Genomic DNA, 20707 nt, shown 5'->3' on the forward strand with positions numbered 1-20707 from the left:
ATGACCTATTTACTATATTCCCTAAAATCAAACCTCACATACACATTAAGAAGGATTAAGAATCATACTTACATGGTTGTCTCAAAATGTGAGTATGTGTAAATGAATTAAAGGGGTACTCCACTCAAAAATAACACTTGATATGTTGTTGCTAATGGTGATGACATTAAATAACAAACAGCATATTCATACGACACAGCGCCGTGGCATTGATTGGCTGAGCAGGCTGTCACTGACGAGACACCTCAGTTTTTGAAAGTGGAGGTAGGACCCAAAGATGCCGTAGGAAGACACTGGGGGAGCGCAGAAAAGTAAGAATACGCTGTTTATTATGTTATTCCCACCAGCAGCAAAGTTATTTTTGAGCGGAATACCCCTTTAATATATGGTAACATATGTATACTCAGAGCACAATCAGTGCTATGGTGAAATGTCCCCTTTATCATCTGACTTTAAACCATTTTCAGCAGCGAACTTAGTGGAGAATACAGCTAATATGTGGCACATGCTCTTCAAGATGTTCTCCTTAATATTGGCGCTTTCTGGATGATAACATGCCTATAAATTAAATATTGCTGTGGCAAGGCGGTAAACAAGCACAAGGATGTGTTTTTTAGAATGTTGCCTCTGCCTCGATTGCATATGGGCAGAAATGTATGAAATTAGTTTTTTATAGTGATACATAAACATTAAAAAACTGAGGTATCTTCTCTAGTACTAGTCCAAAAAAAAGACAAGGTCAGATAATGCAAAAGCCAACCGATTAAACTTGAGGTTCTGCATGGAACACTGATGTGGAATGCCTGTAATTAGAGTCTCCTTCATCCTTCCCGCTAGCATCTGTGTTAAGATGCTGGGAGCAGGGGAATTATGAATGTGCGCCATGCTGTAATAATAGAGCCACACGGCTGCTTCATTACAGCGCGGCGCATATTCATACAGTTCCCTTGCCCCCAGCATTTTATCACAGAAGCTGCTCGGGACTGGGGGAGGGACACTCCAGTGTTACCGGCATTTCACGTCTGTGTTTTGTACGGAACATGTGAATGCTATGGTTCACACAACGTATGTGTTGTAGAAATCACGGCCGTTGTTGCAAATTGCAACAATGGCCGTGATTTATACAGCACACATGTATGTAAGAGCATAGAATTCCGGCTGGAGTGTATACACATAGTATACACTCCGGCCGGGATCCCTAGCAGCACCACAAGAAACTGACCCTGTCAGTTCACACAATGGAATGTGCGGCTCCGGCCGCATGCTCCATTGTGAGCCGCGGGGAATTCGGATGCGGGCGCCTGCATCCGAATTCGGCGGCGGTAAAGATCGTCCGGTCTGCATCTTTTCTGACACCGGCCAATTAATGACCTGGCCGGGTCATGGAATGGTCGGTGTCAAACAGAGTGGGAACATGGCCTAAGTCTGGGAACAAAAGAAGATATTCAGCTGATATGTCAATATGATGCCCTACCTGCAGCATTCATTCAATGCTGGATCCAGGAGACAAGATAGGTCCAGAATTTTCCTTTATGGAGTCACATTAAAAGTCCTCCTCTTAACTAGAACTTCAAATCCCTTTAAGGGTATAAACACACACACCGTATACACAGCGTATTTACTGCTGCGGTACGCAGCAAATACGCAGCAGATTAGATCTAAATAACTGAACACAGCATCAAATCTGCACCATGAAATCTGCTGCGTATCTGGTGTGTGTGTTTGTACCCTAAATTCTGCTGATTTATCTTTGTCTACTGCTTCACTCCCTGGCTTGCCATTTGATTCAGCTTGTTTCATGACATGGGATCTATTGTAAGTAAACAGGCTCTTAGGTCCACTTTTTAAGCACAACAGAAAAGTCTTTCATATTAAATCCTGCTAAGTCTTTTCAGTATGATGCTCCTCTAACAAGTTGAAATAAATTCCCAGTCAAGTATTTTCAAAAACAAGTCTTTATGTAAGACTCTTAAATAAAGAGGTACTTTGGCTAGCTACTTTTTAGCTGAGTAAAATTGTTAGAAAATGGTCTCATATCTTCATATACTATTATCAGTGTGTATCAGGCTGCAGCTGCTATCCTCTCAATCTCGGCTCTCCCCTTGGACCTGTGTCTTCCATCTCAAGGGGCCTGGATTTCTATAGCATCTGCAAGAAAGGGTCCTATTACATGGGGCAATTATCTGCCCAATCAGGCATAATTGGGTAGATATTGTCCCACGTAAGGGTCCATTTACACTAAAAGATTATCTGCCAAAGATTTAAAGCCAAAACTAGGAATGGATTTGAAAAGAGGAAAAATCTTAGGCGTTCCTTGATGACCTGATCTCTGTTTAGTCAGTTTCTGGTTTTGGCTTCAAATCTTTGGCAGATAATCTGTAAGATAATCTTTCTGTGTAAAGGGACCTTTATAAAGTCAACAGTTAGCTGATAATCGGCTGATCGTTGCCTTTTGGCAAGTTCAAAGATAATGTACTGCCAACCACGCATCGCTCTGTGTAAAAGGAGGTGCGCAGTCAGCCACCAATGAAAGTATATGGAAAATAACATTTTTACTTACCTTTCCAGGCTCCCCCGGTGTCCTCCTGCCTGTTCTCTGCAGTTGCTGCTGACACTTTTTAACCCTTCTCTGAAGTGACAAGGCACTTAGCCAGTCACTGGCCACGGCACTGTCTCAGAGACGGCATCAGAAGTCCCAGCGGTGGCCGCGGTGAGCAGGGAACAGGCAGGAGGACACCGGGGGAACCTAGAGAGGTAAGTGAAAATTATTTTGTATATACACAACAAGGGCTACATAGACATTGCTAACCATGTCCATGCAGCCCTTGCTGCATGATCATCAAACAGTGTAAGGCCACATTCACGCATGGACGTGGAATGCATGTAACAGTTTTCTGACCCCCCCGCCGCATCTGTGATAAGATGCTGGGAGCGGGGGAACTGTATTCATATGCACTGTGCTGTAATAAATCAGCATTACATGCATTCCACGTCCGTGTTCCGTGCAGAACACAGAACGTGTGAATGCGGCCTAATAGGCTCTGTGGGGGCATACTGAAGAAGCTGAGGACCAGAGAGGTAATTTCACACTCGCACAAGTAAGTGATATATACTGTTTTCTTTGTTTAAATGGAACCTATCACCCCCCCGTGCCGGGGTGACAGGCTCCCGACCCCCGTTAGAGCCCCATATACTCACCTAATCCCGCCAGGTCCCGCTTCTGGAGGTGGTCGGGTGATGAAGATCTCAGCCGCTGCAGCCCAACGCGCGCGCTGAGAGATGAGTCCAACACCCATAGAGAATGACAGGAGAGTCCAGCGCTCAGTCATTCTTTATGAGCGTTGGACTCCTCTCTCAGCGCGCGCGCCGGGCTGCAGCGGCTGAGATCTTCATCGCGGGACCCGGCGGGATTAGGTAAGTATATGGGGCTCTAACGGGGGGTCGGAAGCCTGTCACCCCGGCACGGGGGGTGACAGGTTCCCTTTAACAAAAAGAAAGTACATTGGAACTACATGGCAAAATGGAACCTCATTACCCAAACATAAACCAACAATAACCCATACAATGAATTTCTTAGCTTATTTGTAGGCACTTATCACACCTGAACTTCAATAACTTTACAAGTGAACAATTTTGCAAATAATACAAAACCACTTTATTAGTACAGATCTCTATTATGTAACATTTCATTTGTTAAAATTTAGGATGTGTATGTAAAATGTACAAAAGCATATTCAGCAGCTTCTACACAATGTAGCTGTGTGTACCTGACCAGCTGCTCTAGAGATGGATATAACAACATATCGGGTCAATAATCCAGAATTCATTCACTTCCAGGAATTTTTTATTTTACAAATAAATTTGATAGTAGTGTTAAAAGAGCAAATATCTTAATTTAATTTCAGATATTAAATTTATTTCTTAGGATTAAAGGAAAGGAACATGAAGAGGAGTTAGGGGCTACTGAGGGCTATCGGCAGGTTTGTCTGCACAAACCCTCTGCTAGTTTTCCTTTAAGCAGAGGCACATGGTGCTCTGGCGTGCCATTTTTAATGAATAGTAAGGCCGCCCCTCTGACACAGCTGTCTGTGCAGCAACTTAATATTCATTAGGACTGTGCTAAGAAAGGAGTAGACAGGCAGCCATATCAATGCACTGAGGGCAAAGGTACCACCCCCAGTGCACCGAGCTGCCTTCTCTGCATAAAAATAAAAACTTGGTTAATAACTATGGTGCAATCGGGCACCATATTAAAAGGCATGTGTCTTTGTGCAGTGTCCTCTATTAGGATCTATGACCAGGTTAGGATGCCCTAACCTGGTGATAAATTCCCTTGAATAAATGTCAATTTTAAATTGTTATTTTTATTCTAAATGGGTCCAAAGGTCTATTTTAAAATATTTTTTTAAGACTAATTTTTTAGGATACAGAGTTGCAAACTGTTTACATAGCTATAATGGATGGTATAGCCAATACTAAGGAAATACTGAAATCACAACCTGGTCGGGTATTGAAAGCCTGGGCTACCTAGAGCCACCACTAGGAGGAGCTGAGAAAAACTGTGCATGACTTATAAACTGAATAGTAAAACACTAGCTAGTGATATAGCTCCAGGCAAAATTGTATTTTGCTGTATAAAAGATAGCAACTGATTGGAAGCTTTGAAACGAAAAGATCTAAACATATATAATGTGTGCAAAAATAGTTTTGGTAAATACAGTGCACAGACAGAAAAGGCCCCTAAAAATGAAAGCTTGTATCAGATTGGTTGCTCTAGATATCTTCTCCACTGTTCCTCTGCACAAGATTTTATAAATCTGCTCCATACAAAATAGAACAACTGGTAATTCTACCCATATGCAGAATAAAAAAAAAAAAGTAGAATAGAAGTCCATCATCCACATCAGCGGCCCTTTAGCTGTTGCAAAACTACAATTCTCATTGTGTCTGGACAGATAAAGCTTTGGCTGTCCATGCACAATTGGAATTGCAGTTTTGCAACAGCTGGAGGGCTGCGAGAGTGACACCTGTAATGGAGACTCTTCGCACACAATGCTTCCACTGTTCAGAAAAAAAGCATAACACATACAATGCAATAAAGCCTCCGACCAATCAACAGGAGTTTTGAGGGGATTTATTCATACAAATAAACAAAAATGAAAAGAAAGCATATCCAGACATTGCATCTAAATATAAATAAGACAACCAGACTTATGTTTGCCTCTGGGGCATGATGAATGTATATGTTTCTTTTCTCATTAAGGATACCATTTTAGTGCAACAGCTCTTCTATTATACATGTGACTATTGAGAAAACTTGACCCTATTTCACACTCTTGCAGCACCTGGTTGTTTTGAGTGTTTGTGGTCACTGTCATTTCAACAGACTTTGCACAAGTCACTTGTAACTCTAATATATCTCAAGAAACTCTAATATATATTTTTAAAGAAAACTAAAAGAATGAATTTCTGCAGATAAAGGGTACCACAGACCGCATAGAACACACGGTAAGGCAGCGTTTTACCCCCATCTACTAGGTGCGGCTAGTAGCTTTAGAACCAAATTGCTAGTGATTGGTTCGCTTTAACCTAAGAAGTTGCCTGAAATGACGGGTATGCTGTAGGTATGTTTATAGAATTTCAAGTCAGTGGAAAAGTTTGCAAATTATCAATATAAAGCAGTTGGGCTGACCTATTGCTTTAAGTTTCACACCTACAGCCTTCTTTACATGTGCACACTTCCTTGTAAAGATATGACAAGTTTTATCTTGTAGGGTTATACTTTGAGTTAGATTCTTCCTTAAAGGCTATAGACCACTTAGATTTTTGTTATTGTAATTTACCGATTATTGTGGTTAAAAAAAAAAAAAAAAAAAGAAGTTGTGTGTATTCGAATACATTGCAAACCACTGACTACTGTACAGTAGTGTCAATTCCATTGGACAGCTCTGTCTCCAGCCACTCTTGTTGTTTCCCTTAATGCTTATCTAATCTGATGTCTAAATAAATCAGAGCAGTGTGACGACACACAAATAAAACGGCACTCAGCACCCTGCAAATATGTTGGAAGCGTTAAAATTTTTTAAAGGGGTTGGCCACTTTATAGTAAAATAGTACAGTGTACAGTATTAGTAAGTGTACTCACACTATATACTGACAGCAGCTCCCTGTGTACCTCATAGAGCTAATATTAGACTCCTCTCCTCCAGGCTGGGCTGCCCTGCTCTGGTGTATCTGTCCATAAGATGGCTGACATGGAGGACCATGTGACCATGCCCTGCCCCCCAGTGTCCACCACTGAGCCTGTATATGTCTATGGAGGACACAGGGGACAGGGCATGGTCACATGCTCCTCCATGTCAGCCATTTTATGGACTGAAACAAAACAGAGCAGGGCAGCCCAGCTCGGTGAAGGGGAGTCTGATTTTTAGCTCTATGAGGTACACAGGGAGCTGCTGCCAGTATATACAGTGATCACACTTACTAATACTTTGCACTGACCTATTTTACTATAAAGTGGCCAACCCTTTAATGAAAAAACATTGCAAAAATGGTTTAGTTTTTTTTTGTAGGTGACTAAGGCAACCATATGACAACCAGTGAGTTTTGTGTAAGGTCTTCTTCTACAGCTGTGCAGTGTGGAGTTGCGTCTGTCCACATCTGACCAGACTGGGAGTAACAGTGGAGGGGCACTTTTTTCCAGGAACAGCCCCATGTCTGTCCATAAATGCTCAGCCATAAATATGTAAATAGGCATGTAAGCTAAGCTGTAATAACAAACAGCCCATGAACAGATATGGTGTTGTTTCTGATAAAAAAGAGGCCCGTTATTATAATCTCGGACAACCCCTTCACATGGTGGGATTCTGCATGACACACTTGGCCTGCCCATAAACGCTTTGCTTTCATGGTAACCTTGTTGGTGAAAATCTCATCTCTTCATGCTGACTGCCTTGTTCTTTTATCTACCCTCCCCTCTCAAAGTATATATATTACAAGAAAGGGGAGCGGAATACAATTTCCTCCTATCATGTAGATGGAAACATCTTAAAATGAGAACTGACTTAAATATTTAAAAATGGAAAACAGATTTACAATGGGGTTACTACCAGTTAAAGCCAGCTTGTTTCTCCCCTTATATAATAAATGTGCATGTCATATATACAGACAAAGGTGACAGTAACTAAGATCTGTCATTCAGGAAGATCTGATGCCTCTCTTGTCCTGTCTTTTAGCAGAAAACTTGCATGCCCTAAAAAACAGCTGGAGGGCTGAAGGTTCCCCATCCCTGGGATAGACAGTGTAGGGACACAACCCCAACTTGTAACACCCAGCTGCCAGGAAGAATACCCGAGGTGTTCCAGCATTGGTATTTCCTGGGGGACACATGTGTTTACTAAAATAGACAAATAAGGAGGAATGACAGGTCCCCATTAAACGCTACAGCACCACAGATGTGATGTTTTCACTCATAAATATATTAGCTGGTTTTGTGTATATATTTAATATATATTTTCTTCATAGATTTTTGTCCTTTATTATCTACAAAATACACAAGTAGTAAAACAAAATAGATTTCTTTTAATTACATCCCTCACACAAAAAGCATTGTCTGCGATATGCTTAAATGGTATTCTTCTGCCAGTCCCTATATAAAAATGGTACAAAGAGAACCCACAAACTGTGTTGCATCCTAAAAGATTACACCGGACAAGTGATAGTCTGAAACCATATAAATTCTTATGGAAAATGTGTGGAAACAATAAAACCCTTTGAAGAATAGCCACAGTATAATGCTTAGGACTGTTGAGAATTTCTTAGAGAAGAATACGTACAATCTTCTATTGACAGTAGGTTACACAGAGGTAGAATTAAAATAGGGGAAAACAAAACAAAATATTGAAATGAAGACGCATGCAAATGTATTTAACAGGCAGTGATGATACTGGGGTGTTGTCATCAATGGCAGCTCCTTGAGTTGGCCCCTCCACAGAAATATTGGCATCAGTCAGTTGGTACCTTTTTAATGTGGATCTAAAATAAAGTATATATATTAAAAAAAAATATGCAAATGTCATATCGGAAAATTACACTGGCTGTGGCTTCTACAGAAAGTGATGGCCTTTTTTTTTACTTCTCTAAAATGCAGTCAAACAACAATCAAGTTCTTGTATTAAACATGACCTCATTCAGCCCATACACTGCTCTGAAGCTCGTCGCAAAGGGAAATTGAAGAATGAAGTCACTGTTTTCTATTTACAAAGGGACATAGAAAAATGTGAGCAGGAATTGGTTTACTATGGGCGACTTTTATATTTTTAATAATCCTAATTATTTTTCCTTTGCTACCAAATTTGCCTGCTGTACTGTATTTAACCCTTTGAGGACCAGGCCCAAAATGACCCAGTGGACCGCGCAAATTTTGATCTTATTGTTTTCGTTTCCCCCTCCTCCCCTTCTAAGAGCTCTAGCACTCTGTTTTCTATCTACAAGCCATGTAAGTGCTTGTTTTTTACAGGAATAGTTGTACTGTGTAATGGCGTCATTCATTTTACCATAACATGTATGATGGAATTCCAAATATATTATTTATGAAGATATAAATAGGTGAAATCGTAAATAAGAATGCAATATGGTAACGTTTGGGGGGTTCCTGTGTCTACGTAATGCACTATATGGTAACAGCGACATGATACTATTATTCTATAGGTCAGTCCGAACACAACCATATGCAGGTTACACAGATTCTCTAATGTTATATATGTATTTTTTTTATGAAATCCTTTTTTTGGGCAATTAAATATTAATAAAATGGGCCTATTGTGACGCTTATAACGGTTTTATTTTTTCACCTACGGGGCTGTATGGGGTGTCATTTTTTCAGCCATGATCTCTAGTTTTTATTAATACCATATTTGTGATCGCTGCAGCGTGTCAATACCGGTGAGGTCCCGGCTGCTGTTTGCAGCCGGCCCCCACCTGCTTTGAAGCGCACTCCGCTCCGGAGCGCGCTTCATAGCGGGAGAAACACCCAGGACGTAAGGTTACGTCATGGGTCGTCGGGGGACAGACTTCCATGACGTAACCCTACGTCCAGGGTCGTCTAGGGGTTAAAGGGTTACTTCTGCAGAATTTTGTAATTTACTTCTATTTAGAAAGTGGTGTATTCTTTCCAGTCTGACACACGTCTCTCTGCTGCCACCTCTGTCCATGTCAGGAACTGTCCAGAGCAGGAGAGGTTTTCTATGGGGATTTTGTACTGATCTGGACAGTTCCTGACAAAGACAAAGGGTGGCAGCAGAGAGCACTGCATAATGCCAAAGAAACTTCCTGCATCACATACAGCAGCTGTACAAAAAGACTTGAGATTTTTAAACAGAAGCAATTTACAAATCTGCATAGCTTTGTGACAGTTTTTTTCAGCTGCTGGAGTACCCCTTTGAAAAACAATTTTAGAATAAATACTACATTTGCGACTAGTTATAAAAAAAAAAAAAAAAAAAACTACCTAAGGCTCCTCTGCAAACTTGTGTCCCCATGGTTACAGACTACAAACAAAATCTATATTGTCAGATCCTCAGCCATGCATTACCACATAAAGGGCTAACGTTAAAAATGACTGCAGGATCAGATGACACAGGGTTTATTTGTAGTCTGCTACCACAAACAAGACAGTTCATAGACACAAAAACACATACTATTGGCAAAGTTGCTTTTTTTTAGATGCACTGGAGAAAAATAGTTACAAAACATAGATCAACCCTTTCACAACCATCGGTCATTGATGCAGGTCGTTTTAGGACATCAGCTTATGGGATCATAATGATCCCATAAACTGATGCCCCTATGTCTGCCCCCTCTCCTCTGTCCCCTGCCACTGTTACAATCTTAGCTGTTACACTGATAGCCGGGACCCGCCGCGGATGACACAAGCGCAGCTCCTGCACCTTTGTCATCCTGCAGCGTAAATTAACGTTTCTGCAGCATCAGGCATAGGCTGCAGCGACGTAAATTTACAGTGCAGCGGCGGGAGGGGATTAATTGTAAACAAGGTTTATATGATATAAGACTATTATGTAAGCTGGAGAGGCCATAGTTTCAACTTTTGCGCCAACAGCACACCAAGTAGTAGAGTTACTTACCTCATTAAGGATGATCCAAACTGCGGAATTCTGTAAAACTGACAGTCGGAATGCTGTAATAGGATTTAGCTCAGGATCTACAGGTCCTTTTGCAACCCCATCTTCGAATTTTCCTTAAATAAAATTACAAAAAAAGTGTCTTTAGTTTTGGTTAAAGGATAACTTTACAACCTCATAAGTACGTAAAGGGAATGTGTTATCAGAAAATAACTTATTGTTAAAATAATTTTATGTTAAACATATTTAAGAATTTTTGGTGACATTTTTTCAAATTTTCGCTTTTTTTATCTATTATTTAAAATAATCCTGAAATCTTTTCACCATGGCGGCTAAAACTAAAGGCCCTATTCCACGGGGCGACTTGAGGAGCAAATGTGCCCTCTCAGCACTCGTTCACTCCTCGTTCCCCGCTCACTGCCGCCGCTACTCCACGCGGCGGCAGCAGCAGCGAGCGGTTGAGTCCCGGGGGAGCTGCGGGGGGGCTGCCCGGGTGATCGCTAGATCGTCCGGGCAACCCATAGCATACAGCAGCGTCTGCTGCAGACGCTCCTATTCCACGGAGCGACGGCAGCAGATCGTTACTGTATCAGCCGTTTGTTTTTCAACATGTTGAAAAACAAACGACTGCAACGATCAGCCGACATTAACGATGTCGGCTGATCTTTGCCTTCTATTCCACGGGACGATTATTGTTTGAATACGCCCGATAATCGTTCCGTGGAATAGGGCCTTAAGACGTGACTTCCTGTTGTCTGTGGTGATAAAAGGAGGCTGCTGTAAAGTGATCTGTACAGCACTGCAGCAACATGTGACACCAGTAGATAGAAAAGACAACAGCAGCTCCCTGTAGAGTGACCTCTTCAAAGGTCACAAAGCATGCTCAGTAATGTCTCACATTCATCTCAAGGGGACAGACTCTGTCCATTGTCGGCTATGCCCATTAGGCTTGCTGTAAAGCTGTTAGAAACAGCTCAGGCAAGATGGCAGCCCCCATAACAATGTACAAAAAAATACAGCCATAAATTTGAAACAGATTAGAGTAAAAAAAAAAAGTTTTTGTATCTGACTCTAATCAGTAAAAGAAAATTTAGGTGACATATGCCCTTTAAGGCTTCTATACATCTACTCAATAAAGTTCCCCCTTTAAATGGGTTAACCAGCCTTTAAAAACTGTTGTAATTTCCCCAGGATAGGTCATCATTACTAGATTGGTAAAGGTCTGACTCCCAACACATTCACAAATAAGTTGTATGAAGAGGCTGCAGACGCTCTAGCAATACAGCTGCCCCCATAATAATGCACTAAAATGAAATAGAAAAATGCAGTCAGTAAATTAAAAAAGTGAGTTTGGGATAAAGATGTTTCAGTATCTAGCTCTAGTCAGTCAATAAGAAAAATCTAGGTGACACATTCCCTTTAAGGATGTCAGCATTGAGTCAATACTTGCTCTGTAAACTGACAATAAGCCTGCTGTACAAAGACAATAAAAGCAGTATTAACAAACACTCACCTATTCTAAAAAACCCATCGGAAAGGCGCTTGTCTTTGGTTTCCTTCCTTAAATCCAAAATATCTTTCTAAAAAATAAATAAATAAATCACCATGTCAAACATTATTATTGGAATAAAGGAGCACTACCATGACAGTTTGGGGGACAACCATGTGGGCTACTATCTTTTGGCCCAACAAAATAGCTGAGTACAGACATCTTATAACGCTCCTCCAAAAGGTTCTTCTCAGCTGTGTGAGAAGCAGAATATAGCCCACAGCTGTTGCTTCATAGCTGGACATGGTGATTTCATAAAGGTGCGATTGACTTGGAGTTATTTTGTGTTGTTTAAGTGTTCCTTTTATTTTTTGGAGCAGTGTACATTAAAAAAACAGCTTCACCCTAACTCTTCAATACAGTTCCTATACCTGGTAAGGTAAAATCTCCACGGTAGTATTTGTTAACAAGTCTCCAGGATGCTCAGGATTTCCACTCCGGAAGAGATACCTAAAAATTAAAGCAAAATCTTGGTCAGATCACTGTAATGTCATCACATATGTTCAGTGTTGATACCACTGACTATAGTACACATAAACACAATAAGCACAAGGTAAATACAATTACATGTATTATTGGTCAAATATGACCATTACTTAATCACAGCAGACTCCACAATCATATACCCGTTCTAACGAGAAACACTGCATCACAGAAGCTGTCCGAACACTAAAAACACGAAATATATTTTAATATAAAGGATATTCTAAATCATTTAAAACATTACATTCTCAAAGCAAAGACGTCTTCAGAGTAATCCAAACAAATAGTGGATACACATCCATCCATTACACCACTTATGTTCAATAAATACATTTCATGTTCCTCTAGGGGGTTATTATGTCACTGTACTACTTCATCCATTATTAAGCCTCTCCACAGAAGATTCATTTTAATATCTTAGAGATGGAAATGCCATATACAATTTATATAATATGAAAACAATGCTACTCCTGTACACACACTGTAACAGCTTTGTGTGAAAGCTTATCTGGTTCAGTTTAATGAAAAAAGTAATTTAAAGCAAATCTGTACCCCCCTGCGACCCCCACCACCCTGCTGGTACCATTTAAAAGCCACGTGCATGCTGATGCCTATGTTTTCATGAAAGTCATCTGTTATCCCAGTGGTGTTGTGACAAACAGGTGGGGACCTAGAGCATCCGTGCCCTAGGCCTTCACTGCCTCTTGGGTCTTCCTCTCCACCCTTCTTCTCTAAAACAATGCCCCCAAGCAGAATCATCATCTTCGGCCACAAGAGAATCCAGCACACGCACCTTTGCACCCCAAAACTGTGCAGGCGCACTTACATGGCTGGGCTTCTTTGCTCTAGGCTACCTTGTTATTGCGCTTGTGCTGTCTACTTCCCCTGTGTTGGGAGCTGAGACTTTAGAGAAAGAGGATGAGGAAGAAGACATGAGAGACGGCGCAGGCCTAGGGCATGGATCCTGTAGGCCCTGCCTCTTTGACACTGCCACCGAGATAAAGGAGATGTTTTTTTTTTTAAATAAAGGCACCAGCAGACAAATGGACAACAGGACCAAACTTGGATTGAACATGGCTTTCAAATGGATCTGCTTTATGGCCATGTTCACACACCTTAAGATAGAGGTAAAATATGGCTGTAATTCTGAGGTAAAAATACAATTTCAATTCCAGTAGAGAAATGCATACAGATAACACAATACAGATACAGGGTAAAGCAAGGATACAGTAATAATACTGTACTATACTGTAGTAAGTAAGCAAGCTAACTAGTGGGAAAAGTTATGTTTTTAACTAGCTGTAAGAAAGGTGCAAGCAGTCTGATACGCAGTCCTCTGAAGAGGTATGTAAGGGTTAATATGCTGGCTCAAGTGATATTATCCAGATGATCATCAGGATCCTTACACTAATTCAGATACTGTTCAGGGAGACCTATAAACATTACATTGATGAATTTATCATTAGGACAACCCAAAAGATTTGGGAGCTCTTTTCTGTACCAAAAATATAAAAAAATAGAACTAGAAAGGCCATGAACAGCTTTGAAAAGCTATTTCCCTTATTGTTGCTTTTTAACACACATTTTCTCTATGTGTCTTTATTAAAAATGACTCTTGCTTCTACAGCTTGCTATGTGAGCTCTATTTTCTCTCAGTACTTGTGCACAGCCTACATAATTCCCCCCTGCAGACTATTTGCCAAGGTTTCTGTTAATTTGCATATCAAATAAGTTGTGCTATGTTACTCTGAAAGGAAGCCTGGCTTCACTAAGCAAAGGTCTGACTTTTAGTGAAATTAGTGAATTGAAAGGTTTAAAGAAGCACTCCAAGATAAAAGAACTACTAACCTTTCAACATGCATTGGTTTATCAAACTTGAACAGAACGTAGTCTCCAGCCATTGGGGTTATGGCCCAGAAGAAGTCCTCCCCCAAGTACGTCTTTTCTAGAGTGTGACCCTGATATACTTTTAAGGAAGTTGAGACTTCAGCAGGAGGGTTCACGTGAATTTTATGTAATAATGGTTTTAAGAAATCTTTATCCTAAAAGAGAAACAAATACTGATATCTAGTAACAAACATGCAGTGACTATTAAAGGGATAATACCATTCTCATTAAGTGCTGTTATATCACTAGGATATGCAGTAAAGGCCGTATTATACAGCAACCCCTTTTATAATCGCTTCATGTAATAAGGCCTTAGTAGTGAAAGACCCACTGACAACAAACAGAAGTGTCAGGCGGCAAACTAAGACTGCAAGAAAGTGACAGAGATCCAGTGCTTCATTCTAAACATTGCTGGGGGTCCCTGAGATCAGACCACCACTAATAATAAACTGAAGGAATATCCTTGTGTAATACTTTCTCATTAGATGGGAATGCCCCTTAAATGACAGTCTCCAGATTGGTTAAGGATAGTTTTATGCCTTTATACCCTACCAATCCCGACTTGGCTTTTTTCCAGTTACTGCCCCAGAATTAATGGTTACATCTATATTATAGTCCCAGTACAAGAGCTGAGCTGCTAAAAAAGAATATGTAGAAAACTACTTGGGTCCAGTAACTTATGACTAGGAGTCACTATATAAAGGCCCAATCCTTCCTCGCTGTAAAATTGGCATAAATTGTTCATGTCACATCTTACTATGTGTTTCCCAGAAACAGGAAAGCATCACTTCTACTTACTGTGAGTTTCTGTATTTTCCCTGCTAAGGAGGAGTGCAGACCTACATGCTGGAAGAGGGAAGGTCTGAACCGGATTCGGAGATTGGATTTTTGTCTGTCACAATGTTTCTTTAAAAAATAAACAAACAAACAAACGTATTACTTTACATCTGCTTCCAAAACATAATGGATCCAGCTAAAAGATGAGTTCTCTTATAATATATAGCCATGGGTTAATTTACGGTTTAGTTATAGTGGTAATCTGGTAATACAATTTTGTTGTTATAATTCCATGAAGAGAGAAAAAAAAAGAAAATAGACAGAATATACAAAAGTAATTCCATGGAGAGAAAAAAAGAAATGGCCGCACATCCAAACACTGCTTATCATGAGGTTATTATTAACTCTCAGCACTATCACTGTTAGGCATTTGGATGTGTGGCCATGTCTGTTGTTTCTTTCAATGGAATTACATTTTTTTATTATAATGAAGTCAGGATGTTTTAAAAATAATAAAACAAAAACATACCTGCCCCATCCCCTGCATCAGGTCTTCTGACAGCACCCTGTCCACGCTGATCACTGCATCCCATGACGTGTCAACCCTGCATGAAATGGCAGCAGGCGAATCTAACCTACTTATAGTTCCCTATTGCGCACAGGGCACTGAGGATGAAGTGGCGCCGTGCAGTTTGCAGTGTAATCCTGTGTCCGGCAAGGCAGTTTGGAGCATTGGGGGCAGTTTGTAGTTAACCCTATGCAAGCCCCCAGACCCTCCTAATGAATATCAACAGAGTGGGGCGGGCTGGCCAGGGTGGATCGGTGCACTGGGGGTGGTGGTGGCACCCCCAGTGCACCAAACAGTCTTATTAGCATAGGAATTTAACTACAAATTGCATTAAATGGCACAGACAGCAGAATACACAGCTGTTACCTGGACCCCTCCAAGTAGGACTGAAGAGGGGTATTTTGGGCCTTGATGACCATAATATAATTCTGCATTTAAACCGTGTATTTGTTTATTTATGAAGATGCCCATAAACCATATACTAAAGTCACCCAAACTCACTGCCACCAGCAGATTCGGCTGAGAGTATAAGGTCTATTGTGGCCTCCTGACCCTCCACTGACAGATGATGTGAGTGGCAGTGAATTTTCAACGCCTGACCTTATTGTTCAAGGAGGGATAAGCAGTCGGGTTGCAGCTTACCCCCATAAGGAACACATGAAGGTTCGGTGTATGTATGGGTAAGCTGGGAGAGATAACTGTCCACTGAACAATTGTTTGGGCACCAGTTATTAAAAATGTATGGGCACCTTTAGTCATTTTCTTAATTAGGGAGCAATGATCAGAAACCCCTTTATCCATTTTCATATCATCATCTAATTTTAGTTCATCAATAATAATCACCCCATAATTTTTACCCCAGTTTTTTTTTATTTATTTATCTTATTTATCCCCTGATCTGGGTGCTGTCCCTAGGACCTGACTGGTTTGAGTGGTGATGCCAGCAATTATACCAAATATATAATTATACCAGCAGATGCTAGCTACATCCATAACTGAACAGTCCTGTGCAGGACCCAATTGTTGAACATCATTCAAGCCTAAATAGAATATAATTGCCATTTTACCAATACTTACTGCGTCTTTTTCTGGGTTACAAACTTTTACCCATAATATGTGGTCCAGGAGCCAGTCAATAGGCTTCTCTTTGTAGAACATAAGGATGAACTCGACAATAAGTGTAATATCAGGAGCTTGAAACATTTTTCCTGAAAGAATAGAACAAAAATAAAATTGGTATCCGTACAATAAAAGAGCAAACTGAACCTCAGTATGAAGCAGATGTGGCATGACAAAAGCACAGGTGTCTGGATAGATGGACAGACAGATATTAAGCTACTTTTCATTAGCCACATTGTTGGCACATTTGCAATAGCAATCTTTTTGTGTAGTCTGTGCCAATATAGATAAAATGTGTTACATTTATTATGAGTTTTGACGCTTTTTACCTCGTTTTATAAGAGGGTGTAACATATCAGGCAAAGGGCACAGCCTGACTTATCCACTGTTATGTGCATTACCCAAATTTTATTTTAAAAAAATGACTGAATCATTGTAGACAATTTTTATTTTTTTCTTCCTCGCCTTCTTAGATTCAAAACTCTACCATGTATGACAAAACTCCCAAATTAAAATAAAAATAGTAAAAATTAAATTTTTTGCACTATGATCAATATTTTTTATTGGTACCATATTAGTGTAATTGAGAATCACTTTTTATTTATTTTCTTCTAAAATATGATGAGATGATGCTGATGATGCAATCCTTGCATTTATTTCTTCTTTTCATTTAAGCTGTTCACCGTGCAGGAATAATATCATTGCATCAGAATAGTTTGGACAATTCCACACTCTGCAATACCAAATATGTTTATTTGAAATTTTTTACATATTTGTATTTGAAAAATGAAAAGGGGATGATTTCAAACTTTTTTTTATAGGTGCACTACAGCATAGGAGGGTCCTCCATCTGGGCTTAAGGGTCGACACTGTATTTCCACTCACACAAATTACCAGGTTTACCAGGAGCCAACTAGTGTATACGACTTTTAAAAGCAATCAGATAGTTTATACTGGTCAATGCTATGCTATAGAATAGCATTGATTAGTGACGTATGCGGCTCTGCTGGTAGAGTCTGTCTCATGCAGACTTTAGGAGCAGACTGACAATCAGACAGCACTGAGGTAAGGAGATGGCTTACTGCTGCCCTGGAAACCGATCGGCATCCCGTCAGTCACTGGAGGTATACTTTAATGGAAAAATTACACAATGTGACCAGTTGGGGGCACCCAAGGACTAGAGAAAAGAACAGCTTTGTCAACCAACATGGGAGGATGTTCTTCATTTCTTTTATAAATATTAATATTGAGCATCTATGAGACATACTACTTATTGGAAAACCTTCCCCAGGAGCTGAATTTAGGGACTACATACACGTTAGCAATATAGATTTCTACAAAACCGCATACCCAGCAGGATACCTTCCCTTTTAAAACCTAGTAGGTACACAGTATAAAGCTGGAAGTGCCGTAGACTGCACTGTAAGGCTATGTTCACACTGCGTATGAATCCGTCCGTAGTGCGAACCGCGAATATACGCCCGTAGTTTTGAGGTTGATGCGTTTGCTTGCAAGTATACGATATACGCCCGCACAATGCACACTACGTATGAGCTTACGGCCGGATCGTATACGGCGCCGTAAAAAATGAACAAGACCACTGTTTGAGGACGGAAATGTTGAAACTCACGGCCGTGGATTTCCATGCAGTCCCGTACAAAGTACTTATTTCAGCCAAATTGAACTTGATTTTTTGATCCAAAAGGTTCTGTGTGGTTTACGGGGCTGGGCGAAGATTTCCAAGTAAATGACCTGCCTCAGATCGCCTCGAAACAAGCTAGGGAAGCATAACTGTACTACGGGCGTATGTTTGTGGTTCGTACGCATCAGGCCGCATCTCGATTTTTCCCACGCCGTAGTTTCAGCCGCACATGTACGGCGGCGTACGAACTACGGACGGAATCATACGCAGTGTGAACATAGCCTAAATGTATTGAGAGCTTCTGGCAGTTCCGCTTTAGAAGAAGACTGAGTACCTGCTGGGGTTTGGAGTAGGTATCCTGCTGCATGAGCGGAATGATAGGTACTAGAGATGAGCGAACCAGGTTCGGGTTTGAGTCCATCCGAACCCGAACGATCGGCATTTGATTAGTGGTGGCTGCTGAACTTGGATAAAGCTCTAAGGTTGTTTGGAAAACATGGATACAGCCAATGACTATATCCATGTTTTCCACATAGCCTTAGGGCTTTATCCAACTTCAGCAGCCACCGCTAATCAAACGCCGAACGTCTGGGTTCGGATGGACTCGAGCATGCTCGAGGTTCGCTCATCTCTAATAGGTACCCTTTAAAACCAGGTACTCCTAAAACTAACGGGGAGATTTATCAAACCTAGTGCCAGAGTAAAATAAATGCTGTGTCCATTACAACCAGACAGATTGAAGCTCTTGTTTTTTCTGAAAACTGCTGGAAATCCAGTGTCAGGCTGCCATGGGCAACTCCGACAATATAATGGCAACTCTAGATGTAAACCATTAGTCCTATTTCTGTAGCTACAGTGTTCAGGTAGAGCTCGCACAGATCAAATTACTGATGTTTATAGTACTTATACAGAAAACTAATAGAATTATAATGTCCTTACCAATGAATCCCAACTGAGAAAACTCCAGTATCATCCATTCTTCATTAGACAGCTGAAGAGCAAAGTTCTTTATTGTACTGAAATAATTTTGCTTGGCAACAATATCATCTTCAAGCTGATAAGATAGAAGAAATTATTCCCACAATTTTTTCAGTAAAGTGTATGGGAAATCATTATAAATATGTATAAACCAATATGGTTTAAAGTAAATGTACCATCAGGTACATTTGCTTAAAGTATTACCCATGTATAGAACGGCTCCGACGCGGGGAGGCCGCTGTCGTCGTCCTTTTGGTGAACTGTGGTCCGGTTCCCGTCTACGGAGTCATTCTATTTACGGGTATTGGGGCATGGGTAAAGCACTGGGGGCAGACCGTCCCCAGTGGGAGGACACCCCCTCCCCTCTATGACTCAGCTCCATTAGAATCAATGGAGCTGCGTCAGAGGGGCGGGAGTTCCTTCCCACTGGGGACGGGCTGGCCCACCTCCAGTACTTCACCCCCGGTCCGGTACCCGTGAATAGAACGGCGCTGTACACGAGAGTCGGGCCACAGTTCAAAAAAAGGACCGCGACGCCGGCCTCCCCACGTCGGCGACTTACTATACATGGGTAATACTGAAAACGAATTTACCCGATACCTGGTACATTTGCTTTAAAGCCTAGGTTGTCAACCTGTAGTACAAGTAACACAATAGGTACATGCCATGTATCTAGTGTATTTCTACTGCTTTAGGTCGAGTTCACACACAGTATCTGCAGCAGATTTGATAACACAGATTTTATTTGCTACAGATTTGCTTATTTGCTACAGATCCTGTACGAGTGAACGCAACCTTACCAACTAATATGGGAGAAGGGGAGTAACAGAAGAAGAAAATGTCAGTGTGCTCCCTTTAAGCTGCGCAGGCATGTGGCTAGGGCTGGGCGGTATACCGCAAAAATACCGATACCGTCTCTGGCGTCGGTTAACCGACCTCAACTTGGCCAGGACGGTATCTGCGGTATTTTTGTATTTTTATCTCCTGGTCTGAGCTGTCCGACCTGTCGGAGCGCCTCCTCCCCGCTCCAGTCCCGGCTTGTCAGTACCTTCCCCCTGTCAGAGCGTCCCCCAACACACACACGTGCGGCCCGGCGTGAGCGCTGCACGTTATGTGCAGGGACACCGGTATCAGAGCGGGAGGTGGAGGAGGAGCAGCAGTGGTGAGAGTGTCTGAGTGCCCCATCCTCCTGCACCCGGCCCGTACAAGCGCCCCCCCCCCGCCCGTTACCAATGCGCCTGCACCCGTCCCAGTATCCCCTCCCGAATCAGTACCGTACGAACGCCCCCGCCCCAGTCCCGTCCGAGCGCCCCCCCCCCCCCCCCCCATCAGTCCTGTCCCGTACAAGCGATCTCACACCACACACACATGACCGGGAAGCGCTGCACCTGTTGTCCTGTGTGTGCAGGGAGGACACGGGCAGGATATGGTGGAGCAGCATTTGGGAGGCTGCCGTACTGTAGTTCCATCAGCATCATTAACAGTACAGTGCTGCAGCTTAGGAGGAATGAATGGGCTGCAGCACACAGAAATGTCTCCTATAAGTTATGTGTGTGGCATCCTGC

At 41.6% G+C, this 20707-nt stretch overlaps 1 protein-coding gene across 3 annotated transcripts in view; it reads right to left on the reverse strand.

Moving 5' to 3' along the window:
* Positions 1 to 6498: 6498 nt before the first annotated feature.
* Positions 6499 to 20707, reverse strand: part of MGAT4A (alpha-1,3-mannosyl-glycoprotein 4-beta-N-acetylglucosaminyltransferase A) — a 46215-nt gene continuing 32006 nt past the window's right edge. For all 3 annotated transcript variants that reach the window (XM_069970861.1, XM_069970863.1, XM_069970862.1), the window contains 8 exons: positions 19104 to 19218; positions 16481 to 16611; positions 14857 to 14964; positions 14020 to 14213; positions 12060 to 12138; positions 11653 to 11719; positions 10143 to 10255; positions 6499 to 8034 (listed from right to left, as the gene is read on the reverse strand). In XM_069970861.1, coding sequence (XP_069826962.1) covers positions 8005 to 8034; positions 10143 to 10255; positions 11653 to 11719; positions 12060 to 12138; positions 14020 to 14213; positions 14857 to 14964; positions 16481 to 16611; positions 19104 to 19218 — 837 coding nt within the window. In that variant the 3' untranslated portion in view covers positions 6499 to 8004. The remainder of the gene's footprint in view (positions 8035 to 10142; positions 10256 to 11652; positions 11720 to 12059; positions 12139 to 14019; positions 14214 to 14856; positions 14965 to 16480; positions 16612 to 19103; positions 19219 to 20707) is intronic.

Source organism: Dendropsophus ebraccatus, chromosome 5 (assembly GCF_027789765.1).
Source record: "Dendropsophus ebraccatus isolate aDenEbr1 chromosome 5, aDenEbr1.pat, whole genome shotgun sequence".
Lineage (NCBI taxonomy): Eukaryota > Metazoa > Chordata > Amphibia > Anura > Hylidae > Dendropsophus > Dendropsophus ebraccatus.